The 26876-nt window shown below is 47.4% G+C and overlaps 2 protein-coding genes across 4 annotated transcripts in view; both read left to right on the forward strand.

Annotated features, from left to right (window-relative positions):
• Positions 1–26876, forward strand: part of LOC139049542 (neprilysin-1-like) — a 120681-nt gene that overhangs the window by 24230 nt on the left and 69575 nt on the right. The window lies entirely within an intron of this gene.
• The window catches only part of LOC139049789 (membrane metallo-endopeptidase-like 1), a 43166-nt gene that overhangs the window by 9490 nt on the left and 6800 nt on the right, over positions 1–26876 (forward strand). The window contains exons 2-3 of the mRNA XM_070525590.1: positions 14577–14850; positions 19475–19873. Of these exons, the coding sequence (XP_070381691.1) occupies positions 14577–14850; positions 19475–19873 (673 nt within the window). The remainder of the gene's footprint in view (positions 1–14576; positions 14851–19474; positions 19874–26876) is intronic.

The following is a 26876-nucleotide window of genomic DNA, read 5'->3' on the forward strand; positions in this document are numbered from 1 at the left end:
CCGGCGGCCCGAGTTGTTGAAGCGGAAACGCTCCATTAGTGTGGACGGTGCTGGGTTGAAATGCGAGCGCAGTATGGCGAGCAGCTCACTGAGCGTCTTAAAATGCGGCGTGGCTGGCTTTAGAAGGTCGAGCACGAGACTGAAGTCTCGGGTCTCGCAGCTGGCCAGAAAAATGTCCCGTTGTTTGGCCTCGGTTTTGTCGTTTGCCCAGAAGAACACGCGGTCTAGTTCCTCGTAAATTAGCCAGGTGGACCTATCTCCCTCGAATGGCTCGAACCTTCCGTACAGCGGCATAGCGGCAGCAACGGGGGGCGGTGTTTCGCCGCTCGGAGCGGGGAAACACCGCCCCCCTTTACTCGTCGGTACTCGTCGCCACCCTCGTCGTCAGTGTCACTATCCGCCCGGGTTCGTGAACAAGGAAGGGCTCGAACACCCTCCTTTAGACGGACGCTCCGCAGCGTGGTGGTGATGAACAATGACTGACCCCGAGCAGCTGTGCTCGTCGATGTTTATTGCGGTGGGGTGATCAATGTTGCCTACTGAGCCTCGCAGGCCACCGAGCCTGGCGGGTCAACGAGCATTATGCCCGAGGTGGCGTCACATGCTTGCTACAGTATTCTTTAACATAATGCAAAGACGTGCGCATGCTTGTTATGTTATCATAAATGTGATCACTTAACCAATGATCAACACATTGTTACTTTTCAGGAAGGAAATATAGAAAATGTAGTGTTGGCAGAGTGCCCCTGAAAAACCAAAATCGAAACCAAATCTGGACGGATGGACGGATGGACGGATGTTATGAGCGTCCCCTTTGGAACGGGGCGGTGGGTTGCGCCACCAAGCTCTTGCTACTATGCTGCCTGATATTTCCTACCTAGGTTAACCAATGAAAAAGGAAAAGAAAAAAAACACTATGAACTAACAAGTCCAAATTTTCTGATCCCCTATTGCGAACTGTGTTTTTGTACGTCTCCGTCTTTTGTCGTTTCTCTACTTTTCTTCCACCAATCCTCCAATCGCCTCTTACTAATGTCTATTGCGGACCTGTTTGCTTTACCACTGCTTCCGCTGAACCCAAGCGCTTCAGGGAGGCCAGTGGTGCCTAAATCGACCGCTGGGTAGACGTCTTCACATTCTAATAAAATATGCTCCGTCGTTTCCCTAGCTTTACCGCAGCAAGCACATGCTTCTTCTTCGTTCTTATATCTCGCTTTATAGGTGCGTGTTCTAAGGCATCCCGATCTCGCTTCGAAAAGTAATGAGCTTCCCTTTGAGTTATCATAAATGGTTTCTTTCCTGATTTCGTTTTTTCCTCTTAAGTAGTTACTCATGGCAGGTTTCTTTTCCGTTGCCGCCACCCATGAGATTAATTCAGCCTCTCTAACTTTCCGCTTGACCTTTGTTGCAGTGTTGCCCACCCCACAGGCCGCATACTTGCTGGTAAGCTTCCTAGTTCTTTTCCTCCACTGTGAATCAATGTTTTGCCTGTACAGATACCTGAACACTCTCCCAGCCGATTTACTTTCTTCCATATTCCTCAGCCGTTCTTCATACTCAATTTTACTGCGAGCTTCCCTCACTTCAAAACTAGTCCAGCCCATATCCCCCTGCACAGCTTCATTTGTAGTCTTCCCGTGAGCGCCCAATGCGAGGCGACCCACTGACCTTTGGTTCCCGTCGAGCCCTGATTGTACCCGTGATTTAAACCAAACAACCGCATTTCCAAAAGTAAGTCCTGGAACCATTACCCCTTTCCACATACCTCGTACGACCTCGTACCTATCGTATCCCCATAGCGCTCTGTGCTTCATTATGGCTGCATTTCTCTTCCCCTTGACTGTTATGGTTTTTTCCTGTGCTTCCATATATCCATTGCCTTCGTTAACCCATATACCAAGGTATTTATATCCTGTTACACGAGGTATTTCTTGGCCTTGTATCTCCACTGTCTGTTCACTGTTTTCATTGAATACCATAACACCTGATTTTCTAAAACTAAATTTCAAACCTAAATTGTTGCCTTCCTGTCCACAGATATTAGCCAGACGTTGCAAATCACTTTGCTTGTTAGCGAGCAACACAATGTCGTCCGCATAAAATAAACCTGGGAGTTGCTGCTCTATTACTGTACCTGCCTGTTTGTATGAGAGATTAAACCCGATATTACTTCCTTCTAGCTCCCTCTCCATCCTCACCATGTACATCATAAACAGCAGCGGGGATAAAGGGCACCCCTGCCTCAGTCCCTTGTTGATTTGAACTTTCTCCGCGCTTCTCATCCCTTCCCATTCAACGCAAACGGTATTTTCTAGGTAAATCTCTCTCAAAAGCTGTAGACAATCGTTACCTAAGCCTTCCCCTTCCAGAATATCCCACAAAATGTTGCGGTCGACGTTGTCGTATGCTCCTGTAATGTCCAAAAAGGCCACATACAACGGTCTGCTTTCTCCTTTTGATATTTCGATATACTGAGTAAGAACAAACAAGTTATCATCCAAACGCCTACCTATTCTAAAGCCATTCTGAAGCTCTCCCAAAATGCCATTATTCTCTGCCTATGCTTGAAGCTTTAATTTGATTGCCTGCATTGCTAGCCTGTATATTACCGATGTAATGGTCAACGGTCTCTACGAGTGAATTCTGTCTTTCTCCCCCTTACCTCTATAAATTAAATTCATTCTACTCTGTCGCCAACTGTCTGGTATTCGTCTATCTCTTAAAATTTTTTTAAGAGAAGGGGCGCTGCATGTGGCTTGTGTTTTGAGTTTTGTGTGTCTGCCATCCAGTGGGACAAAATAGAACTAAGTTACATGCGGCCTAAAAAAGTACCACGCTTTTCAACCACTGCCAGCATAGCGCGAGTCGATAGGTGCGTGCCATAGAGTTTCTCACTATAACACCTAGAGGGTAATCTGGCGCCACCGTCTATGGGAGTTTCTTAAAGGGGCACCGTGCCGTCATAGGAATGACGGTATATGTGTCTGCGAGGCTCGTGTTGGCTGGTGTTGTAAGAGGCTTCGTCTAAAACATGGATATGGCTACGCAAATAGCGCGTTCTCAAAGTAAAACCTTCATAAAATGTTTCCACTCACGCATATTACATCTTTACTCACCCACGATACATGACCAAGCGAAGAAAAGCAAGAACAGACAACCAACTGTTTCAAAGCGAGCGCGAACCTTGTCGTCTGTCCTCCAACTTTAGTGGCCCGCTGGTACTTTTTACGTAACATGTAGTCGTACACACAATAACAAGTTCTCATAGTTCAACAAAACATGTTTTCACGTAATAATAAAGCTAAAACAGCTTTTCACGTGCTGTTCTAGTAGAAAATGAATCATTGTGACAGACGGAACGGTACTTGCCAAGCGCGTCTTCAAGTGCCCTGTCTCTACGAAAATGATGCCAACCGAATCCACAATATACTGGCATTCCCATGCATACCACAGCGCAGCAGCGCCAGATTTCCCTCTAGGTAATGTAGTGAGAAACTCTATGGTGCGTGCGATTGCCCCACTTAGCCACGGCTTCCGGCGTTTCCGCCGTCATGCGGTTAGGTTTATCAAGATACCAGGGGAATTCGCGCGTCTGTTTCAAAACTTCCTTTACAGAACAGTGTTACGCCATGTGTAGAGAGTTGAGATAGGCATCAATCAAAAGCTGAGTCTCCGGACTACATACGCCATAGCGGTTGTTACGATAGAACTCGTAGTTTCATCACAGCTACCGTTTGTGCCTCATAAACGGAGTACAAATTTTCGTCGTTTCCATAAGCGTCCATTGATGATTCTTTAACTTCGCTAGGAACAAAATTCTAGCTTTTCACAGCAGGATAACTGCATTTGCCTCGTGTGTATTGACGTCTAGAACATGTCCGTCACCTGCCTTTTTCAATAATCGACCTGCACTTTTTATTATTCGTGAAAAACCCCCTGGTTCCATTGAAAACGCGCTCGCTTCGTGCCTTGGTCGCTTGGGCGCTAGTTAGTAAGTGTCCATAAAAGCTGGATATGTTCACTGCCACAGCGCAATTGCTCTTAGGACACCCAGTACTAATCATTATTCCTACGCAGGTCAAACCGCCATGCTTGTAGCACCCACAGACACTAGTGCCTTCTAGTTTTATTTGCAAGAAACGCTGTTACTTATTCGGACGGAATCTCGGTATCTCTAATACATACATATATCGTGATACACAAATAAATATTGACACGCGTAATTATTTATTCTTTTCTTGAGGATTACATTTCATCCGCCAGAAACTTAAAGTTATCGCTCCGCGCAAGACGCGCCGTCATGATTTAGAAGTTACACGTATGTTATCGCATATTCTCTCTGTAGTGCATGTCCTCACCGAAGGTTGTGTAACCAGACTGCATATGCTACATGATTTGTTCAGTAGTTTCTGTAAGGCACGCGGGCACCAGCGATTACCCTGGAACTTACCAGAGTCATGGGTAAAAGCCGATATACTTTACCCACAGAACAGATTTCGATGCCGCCATAATTGTGCTATGAGTGTAGCCTGTTGTTGTGGTGACATGTTCACTCAATAAAAACTTAGTTTCCTCATTCATAGTTTTGTCACTGTGTACTTCACCATCACTGTTACGCGACATCTGGTGGAGGCATTACATTGTTCATGTGCCGAACATCTCTGCAAAGCCGCAATCCAAGCCCTAAACCCGAGGATAACACGAACGTCGCCGAGGACCAGCGACTTAGCCATAGACAACGACTGCTACCGCAGTATGGACCTCTTCCTTAGAAGACCATAGGGATCAAGGCCAAGTAAAGGACCCCAGTGGCAGTCCTTGCGTCCATCATCCTGCTGCAACAACCTCGGGAGCCACCAACCTTCTGTGGTTCATCGGCTAAAGACTGAAACCTGACTTGAGACATACGAGAGGATCACGACGTTGAATAATTAGAGCGGCTACGTCTAGCTACGCCATGTCTATTTTTTTTCATAGGAGTGCGCTGCTCGGACCTGATTAGAGAACAGAGAGACCAACCTGGTGACGTGGGACCTATTTCGTTAGAAATTCGTAAAGCCTTTCACGAGTGTCATAAAAAAGAAAACCACCGAAGTTCTCTTAGAAACCAGAGTCCAACTACCGAACGATAGCATCGCGATGTTCACGGACGAGATGAATCGCCTCTTCCGCCACGCTGACCCCAACATGGCTGATGAAAAGAAAGTCCGGTTCTTGATGTTGACTGCCTAAGAGCAACAATTCGCCAGATCGATACGCAACCTGCCCAAGACTTTCGCAGAATTCTTTCGGAGGCCACAACGATCGAGAAGACGCTTGAAATGTGTACCAGGCAATACAACTGCACTGCGCTGACAACAAACTACGCCGAAGCTGAAGCGCTAAGCGCCGACGAAATGCGCGAGAAGATCAGAGCGGTCGTACGGGAAGAGCTGTAGAAGTTGTGTCCAAAATCGCAGCAGCAGGTGGCCTCGATCACTGACATAGTTAATGAAGAGCTTCCGCAGTAACTGGAATAACTGGAAGGTCCGGCATCGCTGCAGCCCCAGCCGGGAGCGATAACATACGTCACCGTCGCTCGCTGTCAAGATTCAGCACGGCCACCACGCCAGGCCCCATAAAGCCGCAATTCTGTCCCTCACCACCGCCGCCACCACCAGCATGCCCACCAGTCACCCAGCGCAGCTCCTCGAGGATGACGGACATTTTGCGCGCCCCCGACCAACGCCCGCACTACTACACTGCGGGGATGTCGGCCATGTCTATCTCCGATATCCATACCGCGGCTTGGGACGGCGAGAGTTCGCCACCAACGCCCCGTGCCTACAGCAAGGTGAAAGGACACATGATACCGCCGACTACCTCGCCGCCACTCAGTGGAGCCCTCAACGTGCATCCTATACCTGTCGCTGCAGCGCCGACCATACATTGGTCCAACTCTTATCCGGAAAACTAATGGCAACAAACGATGGAGGTGGGGTTGCTGTTCGTTGAACTGAAGCTTCCGCCGTCGACGAAGACACCGAAAAGTCTATCTCGACGACACACCCACATGACGCTGCTTTCCTGACGAAGCCTGGTACCAAATAATACGCCAACAAAGAAGACCTGACGACGCGATGTTACATCCACGGGTAATCACGACGCAGCCGCGATCCGATGCCCAAACCTGACTGAAATGCAATAAAAAGAACCACTGACTTCGACCAGGTTCTCGACGATCATGCAGTCAGCGCTTTATTGGACCCATCGCCCCACAGTTAAAGAAAGTCAAAACTGCATGGGAATGCCTTCAAGTTCGGACCACTGGAAGAAGCCTAATAACGCCGACTGGAATCTGCACATGAAGAATTACTGTTCATTGCCGGATCGGTCCTGCCATGTTCGTTATCCTCTAATAGCGTTTTTTTTTCATGATACAATCTGTAGGGTTCTTTTTCATCATTTTTCCCTTTATCTAGTTAGATGGTTATTTGTGTTCTACCGTGCCCACCTAGATATATGCGCGCAGGCGACGGCCTCCTTCGCCGTCGCTTCTCCTCTTCGGGAGAGAACACCTTCCTAGGTTTGCCCATCTAGGTCTGCCCAGCAGCGCCGAGTCTTGAGCGGTTGCCGGCCATGACTGGAACTGAAATTTAAACAGCTCCGCTTTTAAAAAGCATCAATGTAACGAAAACTTTATTCGCACAATGTGATAGCGTGAAAGATCAATATTCAATGCAAGAAGAACAGTAGAAATTACAACTGAAAGCAGGAAATATTAGGTATGGTAAGAGATTAGTAAACATTACACAGGATCATGACTCTGCAGAGTAGGTGCACAACGTGCTAACTGACATATTAATTGCTCAATCAACGCCACGCAAAGGGCACGAAAGCAAGCAAAAAAGACCGAATAAAAGAAAACAAGGTAACAACAATTAAACTCTTCTATTTACGATAATCTACAGATTCAGAGATAATGACTGGTGTGTGAACCCACACAAGATTTGTTTAGAGAGAAATAATTAAACTTAAATACTACAAATTAAATGAATAAGAACCTAGATAAGTACTGGAAAAATAAAGGCACTAGTGAACTGAGGTTGAGACGGCAAAATGTTCGAGGCGGAGCTAAAAAATTGCCTGAGATATATCCTGTGAGTACCTTCCGCAATACGTTAAGAGAGAGGCAATGTGCAATTTGAAATCTCTCGCGGTCTGCCTTCTACGGACGCCTTGGCAATCGCCTGGTGGTGGTGGTGAAGGTGATGATGATGTCTAGGCATCCCTTTTGAAACGAGGGATGACACAGCCGAAGAAAAACCGGCAAGCGCACGTAACCTCGCAGCCAATGGCTGCAGGAGTAAAGTCTACTAAGTAGTCCTTCCGTATAGCAATTATTTGCATTTATTACATGTATCAGTTTGCACAGTATTGCTAGTTATTCTTTGTATTGGAATTATCTTGAAATTAGTAAATGACGGCGATGAGGCTGCAGGAGCCAGTGAGCAGCTGCCACAGGCGGCTGTTTCGCGGTTCTTGTCAATGTGACTGTGTTGTTTCCTTTTTGTACATTCCCGTGATCTCAATCACGATTTCTAAGACGGAAACTTTCCGTCTGCCCGCTGCGAAGGTAAAACACCATGATAATCATCATCATCATGATAATCGTCATCATCAATGTAAGCATGTGGTGGCACTGCCTCTTTAGTTGACTTGTCGGCTCAAAATCTGGAGCCTCGTCTGACAGCGGTCGGCGAATCGCGGCGCTTAGAGAAAGTCGCAGTTTCGCCGGCAAGGCGAAGCGTCAATTACGATAGCAAAGAAATAGATATCTATACAAAGTAAGGATAGCAATATTATTGGCCGTATAAACTTTCAAACACTCGTTTGCAAACCAAATTAACAAGCATGGTGTCAGCGCGCACATAAAAACATGAACACATCACACTCGCTGTCCAAACGCTGGCGAGAGGAAGCACTGCTGCAGGAGCGCGCGAAGTGACCATGGTGCTTTCTATCGCTTCGACGCAAAGTGAGCTGTGTCAAGAATGGCGAGCTGGGAAACAAGATTGCCACACAGTTACGACAGGGCGACACGACGCGCACCTCTCCCTCTCCGTCGCTGCAGCTGGGAGGCGTTCAAAGAAGCGGCCTTTGCGCTGGAATCCGCCGCCTTCCACCCGCCCCATCGACATTGTGACGGAACTAGTTCGGGGTGCGTGAACAATGATTCCGGAGTTCCCCAACGCGGAGCTGATTTGACGCGCATGGACAAGCTGCCGCGGGAACTACGTATTTTTGTGCTTCTCACGCTTCGGAGTGGCGCAGAACAACGAGCGACCCTCGATCGGCTCCGATAGTTCCCGGAACGGCACCCCGCGCGGTTGCCTCTGTGTACAGAGCGCGGTTGCCTTTGTGTACGTAAACTGATCTGCAGTGCAGCGGCGAGTTGGTGATGAGTAAACGAACAGTCGCCGCGTCGTATGACCGGCGGATCGAGTGTATAAAAACTGTGGTTGTGCGAATGCTGAGGACACTTCTCTTGAGCAGTCATGTTAGACTGAGTCACTTCTCTCATGCAGTCCTGTTGGACTAATAGTCTTTTTCTCAAGCAGTCATGTTAGACTGATTTAGTTTCTGTAAATAAACCCTTTTCCTCGTTCTCGATGAGAAACAGTTCTTCACTTCATCAACGATCTCAGCGTAAATAAGTTGGACGACGGCATGGGCCAGCTACCTTCGAATTCATGCCGTACTCCAATCTTGGCAAAGGACCACGGACGAGGGGATTGAGCCCCCAATCCTGACAACTGGCTGACAGCGGTGAGATGGACTTTGCGACATGGCGCTGTATCTGCGGTGAGTGCTTGGTTTTTGCTTTGACTCTCTAGGCTTCATTTTGTGGTTGTTCTGTTTAGAACAGTAGGGAAGCTAGATTGTTGTGTGTTAGCTAGGTGGTGTTTTCCTAGCTAGATTTAGAGAGCAGAATCAAGGCAGTAAAGCAGCAGTCATGGAATTAAGGACACTGCTGAGAGACGAGTTGTTGATTGTTGGTGAGGAACTGGGCCTAGATGTACGTAAGGAAATGCTAAAATCAGAATTATTGCATATCATTTCCGAACAGGCCAGTGAGGAAGAAGTTGAACTGGGGTTTGAACTTCTGAAAAAGAGAGAAGAACGAGAGAGAAAAGAAAGGGAGGAACGCGATAAAGAAAGGGAGGAACGCGATAAAGATCGCGAGTTAAGAAAAATGCAACTTGAACTTGAAAGCAAACGTTTGGAGTTGTCTCAAGGAAGTGAAGGCGCTCTGGGACGATCAAGTGAGGCAGAATCATACCGCATGGACAGGCTATTAAAGCCATTTGAGGTCGGGACCGACATAGGCTTGTTCCTATGCAATTTTGAAAGGACTTGCGAAAAGATGAACTTCGGCCCGAGTACATGGCCACAGCGGTTGCTGTCTATGTTGCCGTGTGAGGCGGCGGAAGTAATCGCCAGATTGAGTGTGCAGGATGCATATGATTATGCAAAAGTTAAGGCTAGTCTCCTGAAGAAATACCGCCTTTCAGCCGAAGCTTTTCGGCAAAGGTTTAGGAGCACAGGCAAGAAAGATAGCGAGGGCTATCCGGAGTTTGCATATAGCTTAAAGGCCAACCTAGTCGAGTGGCTTAAAAGCGCGGAAGCGTACGACAGCAGAGACATGATCATTGAATGCATGTGTTTAGAGCAGTTTTACAAAACCATCCCCCAAGCTGTGAAACTGTGGGTGCAAGACAGAGGTAATGTGAACACTGTGGAAAGGGCGGCTGAATTAGCCGAAGAGTACGCAACCCGCAGAAAGTTGAATGCCGAGGAGGGAAACTGGGACGGTCGAAATGGACCGCGGAAACCATTTCCGTTCAAAAAGGGTGCGCAAACTAGACGATCCGAGCCTGTAGACATGGCGGAAAAGCCCACAGAAAAGAGCGAGGAGAAACTTAACGGAGAAACCGCACAAAAAGAATAGAAAAGAAAATTCGAATCTGTTAGACCAATTCGCTGTTACAAATGCCACAAACTGGGACATATAGCTGTAAACTGCGAGAAGTCTAGCGTAGTTTTTTTCTACGTGGAGGAAAAAGATGAGAATATGGAACTTTTAAGTCCATATCTCCACGACCTGCAAGTTAACGGAAAACCATGCCGAGTGCTAAGAGACAGTGCCGCCACGCTGGACATTGTCCATCCGTCTTACGTGATGGTAGATGACTTCACCGGAGAAGTAGCATGGATAAAACAGGTTGTAGAACACAGCGTGTGTCTGCCCATGGCCAAAGTCAAAATCAGTGGACCATTCGGGGAGCTAGAGACTGAGGCTGCAGTTTCCAAATTTTTGTCACTGCAGTATCCCTACGTCTTTTCGAATCGTTCGAATCAGTTACTGCGTGACAGAGGGCTCAAACTGGGAGAGGGCATAGTACAGGCATTGACCAGAGGCCAAGCTCGTAAGATCGCGGCGCTTTCGGCTGAAAATGCTCAAGCTCCTCCAGCTGAAGCAGAAAAGGGGATAGCTTCAATACCCGAATCCGAGCTAGGCCCGAGGGACAAAAGAACAGTTGAGGAGAGCCTGCCAGTTGACCAGCTCAATGAGAGCGTAGCACTAGAGTGTCAGAGTTCTAGCCTGCAGGAAGAGCAAGCAGACGCGCTCACAAGCGAGACAGGGTCGTTATTATCACCGGCCTCAAAGAACTTTGATCAACTCTTACGCGTGGATAGAGAGTCACTGGCAGCTGAGCAAAAGAATGATGAGAGCTTAGCTAAATTACGTGACACAGCTAAAGAAGGCATTGCTAGGCGCAACGTAACGATACATGAGAGAGGAGGATTGTTGTATCGGCATTGCAGAGATCGAAAGGGTAGGATTTTAGATGAGTTAGTCATACCTACTAAGTATAGGGAGGACCTTTTGAGTCTTTGTCATGGAAATGGGTGGTCCGGCCACCTAGGCATAAACAAATCAAAGGAAAGATTGCTTATGGAATACTACTGGCCTGGCTGTTTCAAAGATGTAGAAAACTTTGTAAGATCATGCGACGCCTGCCAGCGTTCTGGTAAACCAGGAGAGACTTGGAAAGCTCCACTGAAGGTAGTGCCCTTAATAACAGAGCCTTTCAGACGACTTGTAATATACACGGTAGGGCCTCTTCCAAAAACAAAATCAGGCTACAGGTACTTGTTTACCATGCTGTGTCCGGCTACCAAGTTTCCAGAAGCAATCCCTTTGAAAGAGCTCAGCTCCACCGAAGTAGTAGACGCGCTTTTGACAGTGTTTGCACGAATTGGGTTTCCAGCCGAAATTCAGGCAGACCAAGGGTCAGTATTCACGAGCGCACTGACTTCCACATTCTTGCAAAAGTGCGGGGTAAAGTTAATACACAGTTCTGTCTATCACCCTCAGTCAAACAGTGTAGAGAGGTGGCATTCGGTGCTTAAGCGAGTTTTGCGTGCGCTGTTACGAGCACAAGGAGGACTGGGAGAACTGTCTGCCGGCAACTTTGTTTGCTTTGCGAACGGTTCCACATGAGGCGACAGGGTTCTCGCCAGCAGAACTAGTGTATGGGAGGACACTCCGGTCTCCACTGAGAATGTTAAGAGAGATGTGGGAGGAAAGAGGGGAGAGTCCAACAGTGGTTGAATACGTGCTAAATTTACTGGAACGGCTAAGCGCAACCCGAGAACTAGTCGGAAAGAACATGGAAATAGCTCAAAGGAACGCCAAATTCTATTACGACAAGAATGCGAGGCTTCGTACGTTTAAAGTCGACTTAACGATGAAAGCGGAAAAGTGTAGGTTTGGTTGTTCGCAGGTTACTTATCTGGGCCATGTTGTCGGTCAGGACATGAGACGGCCGGCTGAGCTGAAAATAGCTACGATTGGAGAATTATCTCAGCCGCGCCCGAAAACGGACCTTCGTTCATTTTTGGGACTTGTGGGGTACTATCAACGGTACATTCCGAATTACTCGCAATTGGCAAGTCCATTAACAGACGCCCTCCGAAAGGGAGCACCGAGTAACGTACACTGGGATAAGGACAAAGAGAACGCTTTTCAAAGTTTGAAAACGCTATTGGTTTCTCGCCCTGTGCTTCGCGCGCCAGACTACACAAAGGAATTCATAGTTCAATGCGACGCAAGCGACAGAGGTATGGGCGTGGTACTTAGTCAGGTCGGCGACGATAACGAGGAGCATCCTATCCTCTACGCCAGCCGTAAACTAAATGTAAGAGAGGAAGCCTACGGCGCTTCAGAGAAGGAATGCGCTTGTTTGGTTTGGGCCGCCCAGAAGTTGTCGTGTTACTTGTACGGAGCGAAGTTCATCTTCGAGACCGACCACTGTCCTCTGACGTGGCTCAATCAAATGTCACACAAAAACGGCCGCTTGCTCCGATGGAGCGTCACTCTCCAAGAGTACAACTTCTCCGTTAGATATAAGAAGGGAAAGTTGCATAGCAATGCGGATGGTTTGAGCAGGCTAATTTGAATTCTGCGTTTGAGGGTCCCGCTTAAATTTTGGGGTTACTAGTGTTAGATTTTCTTTAGGCGAAGAAAATCCCCTCTCATTCAGCAGAATTCCCTCCATTAATTGCTGAATTTGTCAGCAGGAATTTGCTTCAGAAATTGGCATAGTGAAATGTAGCATTTTTTTTGTTTCTGCACTTATGTTGTTGTTGTTTTTTTTTTTTTGAAGCCTAGCGAGTCTAAAGTGAGAGCCAATGCACGTCATCTCGGCGCAGAGCCGTGTTGTGGGGTTCATTTTGCAGTTGCCTGTCCTTGTTGGATGTTTTGGGGCGGTGACATCAATGCACAAGTGGTCGCTGCGAGCCAAGACATCAATCCCCCCCCTGACCAGCAGCCGTTCTCTTCCTGCCTAGCGGTTGTCAGCGCTAGACAGTCGAGACTTTCCGGGCCATGGAGGCGCTGTCAAGAATGGCGAGCTGCGAAACAAGATTGCCACACAGTTACGACAGGGCGACACGACGCGCACCTCTCCCTCTCCGTCGCTGCAGCTGGGAGGCGTTCAAAGAAGCGGCCTTTGCGCTGGAATCCGCCGCCTTCCACCCGCCCCATCGACATTGTGACGGGACTAGTTCGGGGTGCGTGAACAATGATTCCGGAGTTCCCCAACGCGGAGCTGATTTGACGCGCATGGACAAGCTGCCGCGGGAACTACGTATTTTTGTGCTTCTCACGCTTCGGAGTGGCGCAGAACAACGAGCGACCCTCGATCGGCTCCGATAGTTCCCGGAACGGCACCCCGCGCGGTTGCCTCTGTGTACAGAGCGCGGTTGCCTTTGTGTACGTAAACTGATCTGCAGTGCAGCGGCGAGTTGGTGATGAGTAAACGAACAGTCGCCGCGTCGTATGACCGGCGGATCGAGTGTATAAAAACTGTGGTTGTGCGAATGCTGAGGACACTTCTCTTGAGCAGTCATGTTAGACTGAGTCACTTCTCTCATGCAGTCCTGTTGGACTAATACTCTTTTTCTCAAGCAGTCATGTTAGACTGATTTAGTTTCTGTAAATAAACCCTTTTCCTCGTTCTCGATGAGAAACAGTTCTTCACTTCATCAACGATCTCAGCGTAAATAAGTTGGACGACGGCATGGGCCAGCTACCTTCGAATTCATGCCGTACTCCAATCTTGGCAAAGGACCACGGACGATGGGATTGAGCCCCCAATCCTGACAGCTGTGAGAATGCGGTATGCGCAAAGGTATAAGTCGTCGAAGCGCCTAGGGTCTGCCTGCCATGCAGATCGCTTTCAAGATGTGGCACGCGCGGTTTTGAAATACGTAGTACGTCACCCCCCTACCCCCCCCCCCCCCCGCAACCTAGCGTGCGACGGAAGACAGCGCGCTTCCTTTGCACTTTCCTCCCTTGGCGCGCGACATTTAGCCGCAATCGTCGCCTCTCCTCGCCTCGCGCCGTATGCGCACGTAGCGCATACGGCGCGTGGTGGCACTGTTAACGCCCTTGGGGTTTGTACAGAACATCATGGCGACGCCGAAAAAAAATATGCGCGACACTGTTCCCCTGCTCAGGAGTGACGCGAAGGTATACTGGTGCTTATGTGAGGCTGCTAAGCGGGCAGTCACTATTTTAAACGTGGTTCCAGCTCTAACAATGACGGCAAAATAGCGCCGTAGTAAAAAATTATGTAGGCTACCACAATGTCCAAAGATGATGGCAACTGAAACTATATAGAAACTCTACGGAAAGTTCGTCTGCTCACGGCAAAACGTAGTCAAGCTTTCTCACGCGCCCAATGTTGGCGACGTTGCTTGCCATAAATTCGCACACGCTAATTGGTAAGTGTAGCGATCTGTGCATTTTCTAGATTTTATTTGTGTCAACACGAGATAGCGCAGTGTCCGAGAGATGTTTCCCAAGGACTTCCTCATGCTTTCCACTGCTTGAAGCTGTCTTAGCTGTCGACATTGAATATCTGCAATGCTTGCCCGAATAGAAGCACAACCAGAGTTAGTGTACAGTGATAACCAAGCCCCTTAGGCCAATGCTAACCGCGCGCTCACGCTCCTCGCTTCTGCAGACAAGACGACGTCCCGGCTGAGGGCCAGACAGCGGCGCAGAAGGCGGCGTGGCTCTTCAAGTCATGCGAAGACATCGTGACGCAGGACACGGACTACGTGCCTCTCATCCGCGGATACCTGCGCGACGCCAAGCTGCACTGGCCGCAGCACCCCGAGACACGTGACATCGAGTCGGTGGACGTGTTTCGCAGCATTATCGAACTCAACGACAAGTGGGGGTGGCCCTGCTTGCTAGAGTTGAGTCCCAACTACGTCAGCGAAACCATGTTTGAGGTAAAAGCACGCGGCCGCCTGTTCAGAATAACGATACCAGTGGCGGAGACGCTATAGCTGGTCCCATCTTCCAACAAAGAGGAGCACCGAATAGACGTCGTGTGTTTCAAACATTGCGAATTTGTATAGTGATGCGTCATGCTAAACTAATAGCTACGTTTTAGAAGTTGTAACTTCATGACGCCCCGCTCGCACGCAAGAGCATCCTACTTGGCATATTTCAGGCTCACGAAAAACTTGTCATATATAAATATAATTTTATACTTAGTGTCCAACTGTCAGACCTGGCGCCATCGACATAATCGTAGGATAAGTATAAGCAGCGAATAGGTTGACGTTCTATCTCCGAGGTATCAGATGATGCTGCTGACAGTGCTAATATATCAGTGCGGCTTCTTGTCCCAGATGTCTGAGACAGGAAGCGAGCTGAAGCGCACACTGGAAATACTGGAAGCGCACACCGCGCAAATTTTCTAGGCATTTATTTTCGCTATAGAAAAGAACCCTCCTGATGATGATATTCTCGATGATGATATTCTCGATATGATATTCTCGGTGATGATGATGATATTCTTGATGATATTCTCGCTTTTTAAGTAGAAGCTATGTGTTGCCGTCGTGAAGAGAAATACGTCTGCTGTTGCCACCCATGGACAAAATACTTGAGCTCTTGTTTCCTTGCAGCCGAGTTACGGAACGCGAAAGCGGAATACCGATGCCTTACACGCCTCATAACAAAACTCGTTTCGACAATGGCAATACCTTGTATCGCTAATGTCAAGCAGTAGTAACGGTGAAAGCAAGAAAGCTGTGAATGACAAAAGTAGCCTTTTACTGCGCGAGCTTGTACCATCGAAAAGAGGCGACACTCAAATAATGGCGACAGCAGGGAACACAGTCGGCGATCGTCGAAAATCTGATCGGCCGGTCTGGCGCGTCGGCTTTTATGTGTGAGTCATCGAAGGTTTCAGAGTAATCGCTGGTGCCCGCGTGTCTTCCAAAAAGCGCTACATAGTTCTTTTTTTTAATATATGGGGTTTTACGTGCCAAAACCACTTTCTGATTATGAGGCACGCCGTAGTGGGGGACTCCGGAAATTTTGACCACCTGGGGTTCTTTAACGTGCACCTAAATCTAAGTACACGGGCGTTTTCGCATTTCGCCGCCATCGAAATGCGGCCGCCGTGGCCGGGATTCGATCCCGCGACCTCGTGCTCAGCAGCCCAACACCATAGCCACTGAGCAACCACGGCGGGTTACATAGTTCTTGTCGCGCATACGTGATAGAGAAAGAAATTCAACAAGAGAGGAGGGGCACTCAACAAAAACTGGCAAATGGAAACACGTGACGCCTAGTTTCAGCTCCATCCGATATTTGACGCGAGCATCGGGAAAAAAAGAATGTGAAATGAACTTACAGACAACCTATCACTTTTTACTCTGTCCCACTAAAACTAAAAAGCTTTTGGGTGTAAAGGAACTTATACTTTGCGACTAATTTTGCATGCGTTGCCTAGGGACAAGCTAGCGACACGCCAGACGCGCGTGCATACGTCATGCACCAGACATGCCACCGGAGCGAGTGAGGCGGGCTGTGCATGTCAAGCTCGCGTGCTCGGCGACGCGTCTGGTTTTGATGTGGCCCGTTTTTTGGGCTCCCGGCGTTCTCTTGCGTTCCGTCTGCATTTCGACACGGCACCGCTGCACTAATGAACGGTGAGGAACTTTGTTTGACCGTCTGCGACGTGCACTTAAAGCACATTTGGCTTGCTGCTCAAAGCTGAACCGATATATTGACGCAATTATCCAAAAACAGCTCCGCCGTCCAGGCCTAGTTATTTAGAGTTAACTACTCGTACTGGGAGATGTTTGCGACGCTTTCTATGAGCCTAAGCATTATTATAAGTTATTTCGGTAGTTTTTGGGCGCGCTCGCATCACCTGGCTTTGTGGCGAAAGGCGCCTCGGCCGTGTGACCCAGTTTCGCGTGTACCGAATCTTAGCGGGACAAGTTTTGGCGCATTCTCTGGCTCCAGACTAAATTTTAATAATTTCGCTAATTTTTTGAGTACTTTTCAAGCACTGTGGCCGCGCTCTGCGTAGTGGCGCAGTTAGCGAAAAGCAGCTCGGCTGTGTGCCGCAGTTAGTTTTGCGTGTACGAAATCTTACAGGGAGAAGTTCGTGAGGTATATTCTCTAACCCCAAAAATTACTCTTATTCACTTTTTGGGATACATTTGAGGCAGGCTCACCGCGCCTGGGGTTGTCAAGCTGTTAGCAAAAAAGCAAGCCGTCCGTGGTGTTAGTGTTGCGTGTACTGAATTTTAGTGGGCAAAAATTGTGACGCTTTTTATGGCCCTGCAACAACATATGCCTTATTTCGGCACTCGCGCTTGTCAAAGGAGTGATAGCGATTGCCGAGAGTGATAACACAGGAGTGTGTTGCTTGCGCCGGCAGCACGCGTAAAGCATAACGCCAAGGAGCTCAAGAACTTGACCTTTGTCTTCTGAGGGACTGAAAACAGGCTTTGCACCAACGAATGTGTCTTGAGTGCGACTAGAAGACATTGAACGAGCATGTAACATGATCTGGATGAGAGCCTGTGTTGTATGCACTTCTGTGTTACTTGGCGTACCATCGCGTCGACTGAGGCCAAGTTGTTTTGGAAACGCACAGTCAACCGTGTATTCGTGCTCTTAAAGGGCAGGAAATATAACCTGGGAAGGGAGGGATGCTTGAAAATCAGATGTTTTCTTAAGATTTTATTGCATTGTTTGGGAGGAGTCTATTTGCTACAAAATGCATGTAAAATTGAATTTATCTTTAATGCCGCTCATTCGCAACTTACGCACGTTTTGACTCTACACCCAATATTCCTGTTAGGTCAATATACCAAAATGATACATGCTTGTAATTCAATTTTTTCAGCTGATGGCATCCGGTGGAGCTTCGTACGGCAACGACTGCTGCTTACCTGGTGCCACAACCTTGTATGAATGCACATGAAGCCCGGAACGAGCATTTATATAGGGCAAAATAAACATTTCATCAATTCAGAAGACGTCATGCGTTTTATTTATGAAATAGCACGTGACACAGATTCGGTGGAGCCTTGTAAAGATCGTTCGCAATCAGTTTTACTAAATAATAAAACGATTCCGTGCCAAGGTCGCGCGTGGTTCAGCAGTAGAAGCGAAAAAAATAAATGCCGATCGGTGGAGCCGGCGTAGCGTGTACCAACTGGTCTTCAAAACGCGCGCGCCCGAAATCGAAACTGGAAGGTGTTAATACCATCCGCTTGGTGCGCCACAGTTCATTCGGCCGCTGGGCTTTATGGGAGTGTCCGCTCTTGTTGAAATTTTTTTCTCGATGCATACATGCAATCAGATCACACAAGGTTCGGTGACAACACACAGCGGATAGAACCATCGATAACATTCCAGAAACTTCCGATACCGACAGGCGCGTCCTGCGCTGAGCGATAACATTTGTTAGACGGTCAAATGCGGTAAGCCAATAAACAAGTGCACGTATCGATACCCTCCCCTTAAAAAGCATCATCCCGATGCTACCAACATGGAAGCGTAAACAAAACCATGCGCAGTAAAGAAAAAAGCAATAACAAAGAAACTAAGTGCCTAAGTTCGTCAGCGGGCGTAGAAAGGCTTAAGACGAACCACGTGGATGACTTCAGGGCCGGCGCCGCTGTGATTGCGAAATGCCGTCTGGCACTACCTCATAGTCCAGTGCGCCAACGCGTCACATGCTGTTGTAGGGTCCGCAATAACGGCGTAACAGTTTCTCGTTAAGTCTTCGTCGACGTACCTGAGTTCAGACCCAGGCACGGTCGCCGGATTGGTACTCGACGTAGCATCGTCGAAGCTTGTAGTGTCGGCAGTCGATCCCCTGCTGGTTCCTGATGCGCAGGCGGGCAAGCTGTCGGGCTTCTTCGGCACACTGGAGGTAGGAATTAGAAGGGATAATGTGTACAATAGCGCTAAAGACAGTGCTTTGCTATATGAGGTCCGAGCTGGTTAAGGACAAAGATATACCGGAGCAAATATGACAACAAGCTTAGGCATGTGTATGCTGCAGCGAAAATTCGGAGGCCACTCAGCACTTCCTAATGGAATGCGAAGGGATTCACCAGGGGAGAACCGGAAGTAATGTACATCTTCTAAAAGCGCCATTGGGTTAAAAGTGTACGGTACCATCAACACGCCAGCACTCGAGATAAGCAAGGAACTTTTTCAGTAATGACGGAAGAAAAGCATGGAGCAAATTGATACTACCATATCCGTTACAAGCATATGTAACGGTGCAAGGCAGATGGACAAGTTCTGAGGAAAAAAATATCCGGAGATGTATACGGAAATACTACAACGAAAGACGTGTACTGCATACCTGATTAAATCAAGCAGGCTAGGTGACTATTTGTAGCTGCCCGGTTTCTAGGGGCCTGCCAATAAATCATCATCATCATAGATTTGGACACTACCTGCATGGTGCCAACGGTGGGATTGTGCATCGAGCGTCCGCGTGATTTCCACCGCAACAATGCTTTACCGTTCTAACAGACCATTTTACTTTTTAGCTCCCCCTTCAGGTCCTTTATCAATTTACAGGTCCTCGTACGTCCTACCAGAGGCCTTGATCGGTTCCAGTACCACGCGGTGACGCTTGGCGCGGGGTCGGTAGCCCATCGGACGTACTTCAAGGCGCTGTACACCCACTACGGTGGCGGGGTCCTGCATGGCGTCACGTTCAAAGAGATGCTGAATTACGAGCACGACATCATGCTGCCGGTTCTAGAAGCGTACCACACCCCGCCCAGGAGATATGTGTTCGAGAGGAACCACTCGGATACCTCGGGAACATGGGAACGATGGACCAGCGACATCGAAGGTTTCTACGGTTTGACCGGAAACGAGCGGGTAAACCCACAACCTGCTGCTTGCTCTTCACTCCCTTCAGGGTTGCTGCCAATGTTCGAAGCCATAGTCGGAGTGCCCGGAGGAATGCAGGTTTCTCCGCTTTTTTACTGCCTACAGTAAATACGAGATTTTGCTTGCGAATGCGATCTCAGAATACCTTTAACGTCATGCGCAAGTTTACCTTGGTGTTAACGCGACACTTCAGAAGTACAATGGGTTCAGCTAATTTCTAAATCATGCTACCACTAGGGAGCCTTCATGTACCGCGTTTTCAGGGTGATGACATCTCTGACGAAACTGTCGCAGGCCACAGCCAAATCTGGCTGAAGAACCGCCGTGAGGTAAAAGCGGCCGCTAAATTTGGCGTACAGCCATTTCGATTCTCTGCGAAGGTTCACGAGCGCTTAAACCTCTTTTGCATTCTTTTGCCACGCAGAACTCCCACTAATTTGCCCACTTGGAAACGTTCTGAGCTGGTACCGCTGTTAGCGGAGTCCGATTTTCAGCGCGTGGCTCCAATTAAACTTCAAAACGGCGACGATGAAAGGTAGGAAGGCTGCATTTTCGGCGAAATCAGGCCGCAGCTCATTAGTTCGCTGCAGCGAGTCTGCTCGGCAGCCACATGGGTATTCAATGGGACCGGCAGAGTCTGTTTAGCTTTTATGTTGTCGCTGCTGTGGACAGTGACAGTCCCACACGCACAATGCAAACTAATGTTCAGCCTCAGAGAGTTTGTCGCGTGATCTCGCCCCCTTCAGTTTTGCATGCGCTTAGCACCTAATCGCCGGCAGCAGAGAGTCTTGAGGAGCGCAAACCATGCACTCTAGCATTCACGCTAAGACGTGTATGACCCTTACGTCGCCTTTGCCTTTGCCTAGTGCGATAAGCAAGCAAAACCGACCTTGAAAGAAAAATTTCACCGCTATTTCGACCGGATTGCTCAGTTTCACGATAGGTAGCTCATGCTGTCCGTTTAAGCGGACATGACAATATGCAGTTTCCGAAGCCTATGTTTTGTTTCGACTCCATAGTTGTATGTAATTGAGTACAGGAAAGAAGAAAAAAAGATATCCGTGCTGTAAAGTGCGTGAAATCTTATAAGTACATGTTACAGGGCTAATGGGTTACTTAAGGTTGTAAAAGCGGACAAAAATGGCTGTGGCTTAGTTAAGGTTAAGCCCAGGATGCGAAGCATACTAGCCTTTATTTTAGTTGTTGAACCACTGTTTAGCCTGGTGAATTGCTGTTGCTTGGCTATATTTGGTTCAGCTAGACGAAGAAACAACTCATGCAGGCGAGCGCACGAGCTGAGACCCGGCTATGTAGCTACGCGGCCGCAATCAAGCGCACGGGTTGAGCCTCCGCTTTTGCAGCTGTTATGACGTCATATGGTAGCTACGCGGCCGCGCGCGGCGTAGCAAGGAAGAGCGTGGTTGTGCGGCTAGTATGCTTCGCATAATAGAAGCAACTTAATAAAAAACATAGCAAACTTAAAAGAGAATAGACCCACATATGAGACGCGCAGCAATGAGCAATGGCTCATACTCTCAATGGTAGCTATGCGGCCGTGCGCGGCGCAGCAAGGAAGAGCGTGGTTGTGCGGCTAGTATGCTTCGCATAAAAAGGTAGGCGACCCTAATCTTTGACTTTGACTAGTAAGACTAGCACCTTGGCGTTGGTGTTATGTCCATTGGTGTGCGGTAATCAGTGATTTCTAATTATTTGGAACAGATCAGTAACTAAACTTGTAACTAAAATTATACTCTGATATAGTACTGTATTTTTGTACTGTACTATTTCTTTTCATTTTTTCTGATTTATTTAGAAATTTGTCTCAGCTAATTAATTATAATTATTCCAGACACTTCAGTAACTCAACTTGTAACTATATAAACTTATTCTCTGATATATCTATGAAGAAATCCATGCATTTTGTACTGTACTCTTTTTTTTCTGATTTATTTTGAATTTCGTCTAAGCTAATTATAATTACTCCAGACACTTCAGTAACTCAACTTTTAAGTTACCTTATGGTCTTATATCACATCTATAATGAAATCCATGAATTTCGCACTGTACTATTTCTTTTCTATTTTTTTATTTATTTAAAATTTCGTCTCAACTAATTCTAATTATTCCAGACACTTCAGCAACTCAACTTGTAACTATATAAACTTATGCTCCGATATCTGTAATGGAACTCGTGAATTGTGTGCTCTACTATTTTTTTCTGAACTTCGCCTTCGGTCATCTCAGGAGGTGAGCTGTAAGTGCTGCTCAAGAAACAAGAGTGTCACTCGAAGCTCGTGTCACTAATCAAAAGGACACGTACAGGACGCAGGACATGTGTTAGATCCTCCCACGCATGCACCAACCCCATTTGTTTGAACGTTGCCAACGTTCGTGCTTAACTGTAATTACTCAGTAACTGAAGCAAGTGCCGATGTGAATTTGTCGCACGCCCGTAAAAGTGGGAACTGCAGTTTCTTCGGCCTCAATTACATCCCATCACGTCCGACAGTTTTTTTATGCTGCAAGATTAAAGTAATAGCGGGCAAATGGTTCCCATAACCGAGAATGCATTCAAAAAGCATTGATCATTGGAATATACAGCCCTTGAATCGTGCACATTGTCATAATTTCAGATCTATGATTCCTGCAGAGAGGCTGGTTTACGATATAAATCCCCACCAACCAACGCCATGCACCAATAAACAAATAAATCACAATAGGAAGGCTAATTAAAAACGAATGAGAAAGCAGCATATTCACGCTGCAAAAGACGCGGATTTAAAATGTCTGTCGAACAGAACAAAACGCCATTACAAATTAGCCAAGCAATCCTGATCCTGCGCACACTGGGCTGCTCAAAGGTCTGTGCAAGATGGGTATGTAACAGCACATTGAATTCCTGTAGCAGTTTCTTGGCCGGCTACACAAGCAGACAAAATGTGCTCCAAGGTGAACTTAACAGTGTTGCCGTCCTTACTGGTTTATTTAGGCAGAAATCTGTTACATGTGATGTCAATTATGACATAGTAAGAGAACCTGAATACCGATAACTGGATAGAACTTTGGAAAAGTGCACGAGGTAACAAGAGTGGATGACCTTTAGTCAAACTTGCTTGTGCATAATGCAACGCTGCACAGCTCTCATTCTACAGCAAACAAATTCATTGAAAGAAAACTTTATTTTAATACGTCTTTATTTCTGCGTTTGATAGGCCAAGCCTTGCGGCAGAAAAGGGGTGCTCTATGGGGGAGGGGGAGGGGGACCGGTGCTCTCTTCTTCCTCGAGGTGGAGTGGTCCCGAGGTCGGCTCTGCAAAGAGGCGGCCAGGCCCTTCCTTGTCCCTGAAAAAGTCTAAAAAAAGCACTCCAAAGCTGGACTGCGTCCTTGAGCCCAATGTGCGATGGCGGGTCGAGCCATTCCTGCAGGGTGCCAGGTCGGTTCCCGCCCAGGGAGCGTAGTGTCCTTTCTCGGACCGTGTCAAAGTCAGAGCAGCTCCACAGAAGATGTTTGGCCGTACCTCTGGCCGGGCATGCCGGGCACTTAGGGCTCGGGTATGAGTGCGGGTTGATGAGGTGTAGCCTTGCTGGTGACAGAAGCTGTCCGATCTGGGCTCGGCGAAGAAGAACCGCCTCGTGTGACTTGATATCTCGATGTCATGATGCCAATGAATGCTATTTACAAACACATTACCGTGTGCAGTTTCAGAAGCGCAGGTTTTGTTTTTCTTCACAGTCAGGCTTGCTTGGTTACAACTCCAGCGAAAAAAAAAACCGAACACAATGTAATGTGTGGTAAATCTGCCTGCATGTGTGCACCACCGCCCGTTTGTTTAGACCTTGCTAATAACTGCACCTGACTAGATAACTTGCAATGCAGAAACCAAAGCAAGTACAGGTGCGTGTTCTTCCACTCATGCCTGTAATGGAGTGAACACCATGTTTTTCAGCCCTTGACTGCGATAATGCAAATGTTCTTCGTGTATTGAAGAACCCAAGCATGCATCGTCAGGCGAGCTTTTTTTAATCCAGCAAGAATTCTTCACGAATGGTTCACGTACGGAGGAATAATTGGTAAGGCATTTGTCATTTGAAGGTACTCCACTTTATTTGTGCACATCCCCATCTACAATTGTTGCCGGAAGGGACACACACACACACACACACACACACACACACACACACACACACACACACACACACACACACACACACACACACACACACACACACACACACACACAAACACACACACACACACACACACACACACACACAAACACACACACACACACACGTGCACGCACGCACGCACGCACACACACACACACACACACACACACGCACACGCACACACAAACTGGGCACTTACTGTCCAACAAAAGAATGCATAACGTGAATGAAATCAAAGGAAATGTGAATATATAGAGCGGATAAACACAATTACTGAAAACAAGTAGGAATACAAGAAAATATTTGAAACAGACAGTACTTAACAATAAAGGTGCAGCTTCGCACTTTATCAGTGCGGTCTGTAATCCTTGCAGCAGGAAAGCCTTTCTTACCAACTGCACTATTAACACAAGATTTGCCGAATAAAGCAAATTAGAAAGGGCAGTTAAAATTGTATTAGCAAGCAGCATGAAAAGATGTAGAAACGCGTATATACAATGAATGTAATGGTGTCCTACGTACAATAAGTACAGCAGATAGGTGTACAGTGTGTTGCACATTACAGTCGTCTAACAGGAGGACTCTACTTACGAAGTGAGCTGTTTGGTCTACTATTTGGCTGACGGCTTCAAATATCAGGCAAAACATGCATATGCAGCACAGCTTTCCCTCCCAAGTGCCTACTTTACGAAGTTTTATTTTAATAACCAGTGCCATAGAAAGTAGAAAAAAATCAATAAGCTGCATCCAGCAGATAATCTACAGTCTGTGTCCGCACTATGTCACTATGTTCAGAATTGAAAACAGCAGGCTACAAGGAGGTTTTTTCTTGATCACTTTGCTTAACATATGAAACGTTTACTCCAGCACACGTCTTGCTCGAATGTGCCTCAACACATCGAGCCGTTTGTTGGCGAAGATGGATTCACAAGCGTGAGCTAACATACTTCTCCAAAAGCAACTTTCAAACCTTTTCTTTGTGAGAAGGACACACTCCTTCAAGATTAATCTCCACATTTTCAGCCAGAAACCATGATATGGTCCTGAACGGAGCCTTCATGTCCAAGACCGTATCAGCTGAGACAAATGCCTTGAGATGTTCCTAAAAGTGAACCAGGACAGCCATCACTTCATTGCTGGGCCTGATTAGGTTGCGCACTCCCTTTGCGTGCTCATTTAAGTTGACGAGTGCACTGTAGCTTTCATTTTCTCTAACTAATACTGTACTGCATGGCTCACAATTCCCTGTTGTCTTCGTTACAGCCCTGAGAAGAAATCCTGCAAAGTAGGCGAGGATGTCGTATTCAGTTGACACTTCCTCAATAACAAGGCGCTCCTCATCCCTAAACATCACAAGCTGCTTTTGTAGAGTTGGACTAAGAAGGTCGGCGAGGTGCATGCTGCCATCAATGTCGTAGCTTGTTGAGTTCGGTGTGTGTAGAAACTACCCTTCACAAACCAGCTTCAAAGCGGATTTCACATCGTATGCATTTGGGGTCGGTTTTTTCATCCGCAAGATTGAGATGTTTTCCAGGCAGTCTTGAATTATTCGACTGGTCAGGACATACATGTACCCACGGTGGCATAGAAGTTCTTCTGCGAGGCTAACTACAACAGAGGCTGAAATCAGAAGGCCTGCCTGAGACAGCTTCCAATGCGCTGTTCACATCTCCACATGTCGCAGCGTATGCTAGGCAAGGTGAAGTGTTGCTATCGCCTCTTTATACCAGGTGACAACTATCTTGCTCAGAGCAAGCACAGGCTGACGTGATTGCATTAAACTATGCCATCCCCAAAATAGCTTAAAAACCAAGCCGTTGTTTAGGCTTCGACTGGAAGCTTTCCTTTCTGGGTTAGGTACCGAATTCCAGCAGGGGCTTCACGAAAAAGGTGTACAGCAATGCTGACCTTCATTTTCGTAAAATGTCTAGTGCTCACGTAGACAGCAGACAAGCCGTGTGCTATCTTAAGGTAGTTATCGGAGTCGTGATCGAGTACTTCCTCTACATGTTCGAAGTCGACGTTGTTGCCAAAAAGACCCTGCTGGTTCACTGTCTAATTGCTAAAGTAGAAACAGCTTACCCGCAGAAGCTGAGCCCGAAGATTTTTTATAGCATGTGCTGGGGGTCCGCCATAAGATGCTCAGCCTTAAATGTGAGGGTGAGGGACACTACTAACTGTTTCAGAGTTTCGATGGCGAGAAAGCCCTAGCAACCACCACACATCTCGGTTTGCTGACCCCATAACACTTGTTACGACAAGAACTCTTAGCGATATGCTGTGAAGCATTTCTATGAGGCTGGAAACGTCTTTCAGCAAGCGTCCATCAACAGATCTGCCCGTAAAGTGGTATGCAATCATTTGTTTAAGCGCTTGTTTAGACCGCCCACCATGAACACCTAAGGCATGGTTTGCTACATTGTCTGGTGTTTCAGGCAGGGTCGTGCTCCCAAAAAGGTAGTCCAGTAAGCGGTCATGCTCGTACCCTTGAGCGATTTCCATTTCATTCATGAATAGGACACAATCACTTTCAATATCCTCCATTGCCCCCAATTTGCATTTGAGCATGGAGGATACCTGGAAGAAAGTGGATGTTTTGCAACCTCCGGATCAGGGTTCTGTTTGAGGGCAGGGGGATACGATAATGATCGCAGAAGTTCATAACCAGCTGCACCACATGCATGCTTGATTTGCAGCGATGTTCCGATTGTTTTATCGGACCAAATGCATTCTTTGCTATTTCTCTTGTCATTAGTTGCTTTTGGTCTTCATTTATGAATTTCATCTTGGACATGGAGTCAAGTTTTTGGCGCCTAGACTTGTTGCTTGAGGCTTCGAATAGAGGCCTTTGCCTGGTTGCGCAGCATTCCCAGCCTCTTTTACTTCCCTCTTAGTTCACTGTACTTTTTGAA

This window comes from Dermacentor albipictus, chromosome 9, assembly GCF_038994185.2.
Source record: "Dermacentor albipictus isolate Rhodes 1998 colony chromosome 9, USDA_Dalb.pri_finalv2, whole genome shotgun sequence".
Taxonomy (NCBI): domain Eukaryota; kingdom Metazoa; phylum Arthropoda; class Arachnida; order Ixodida; family Ixodidae; genus Dermacentor; species Dermacentor albipictus.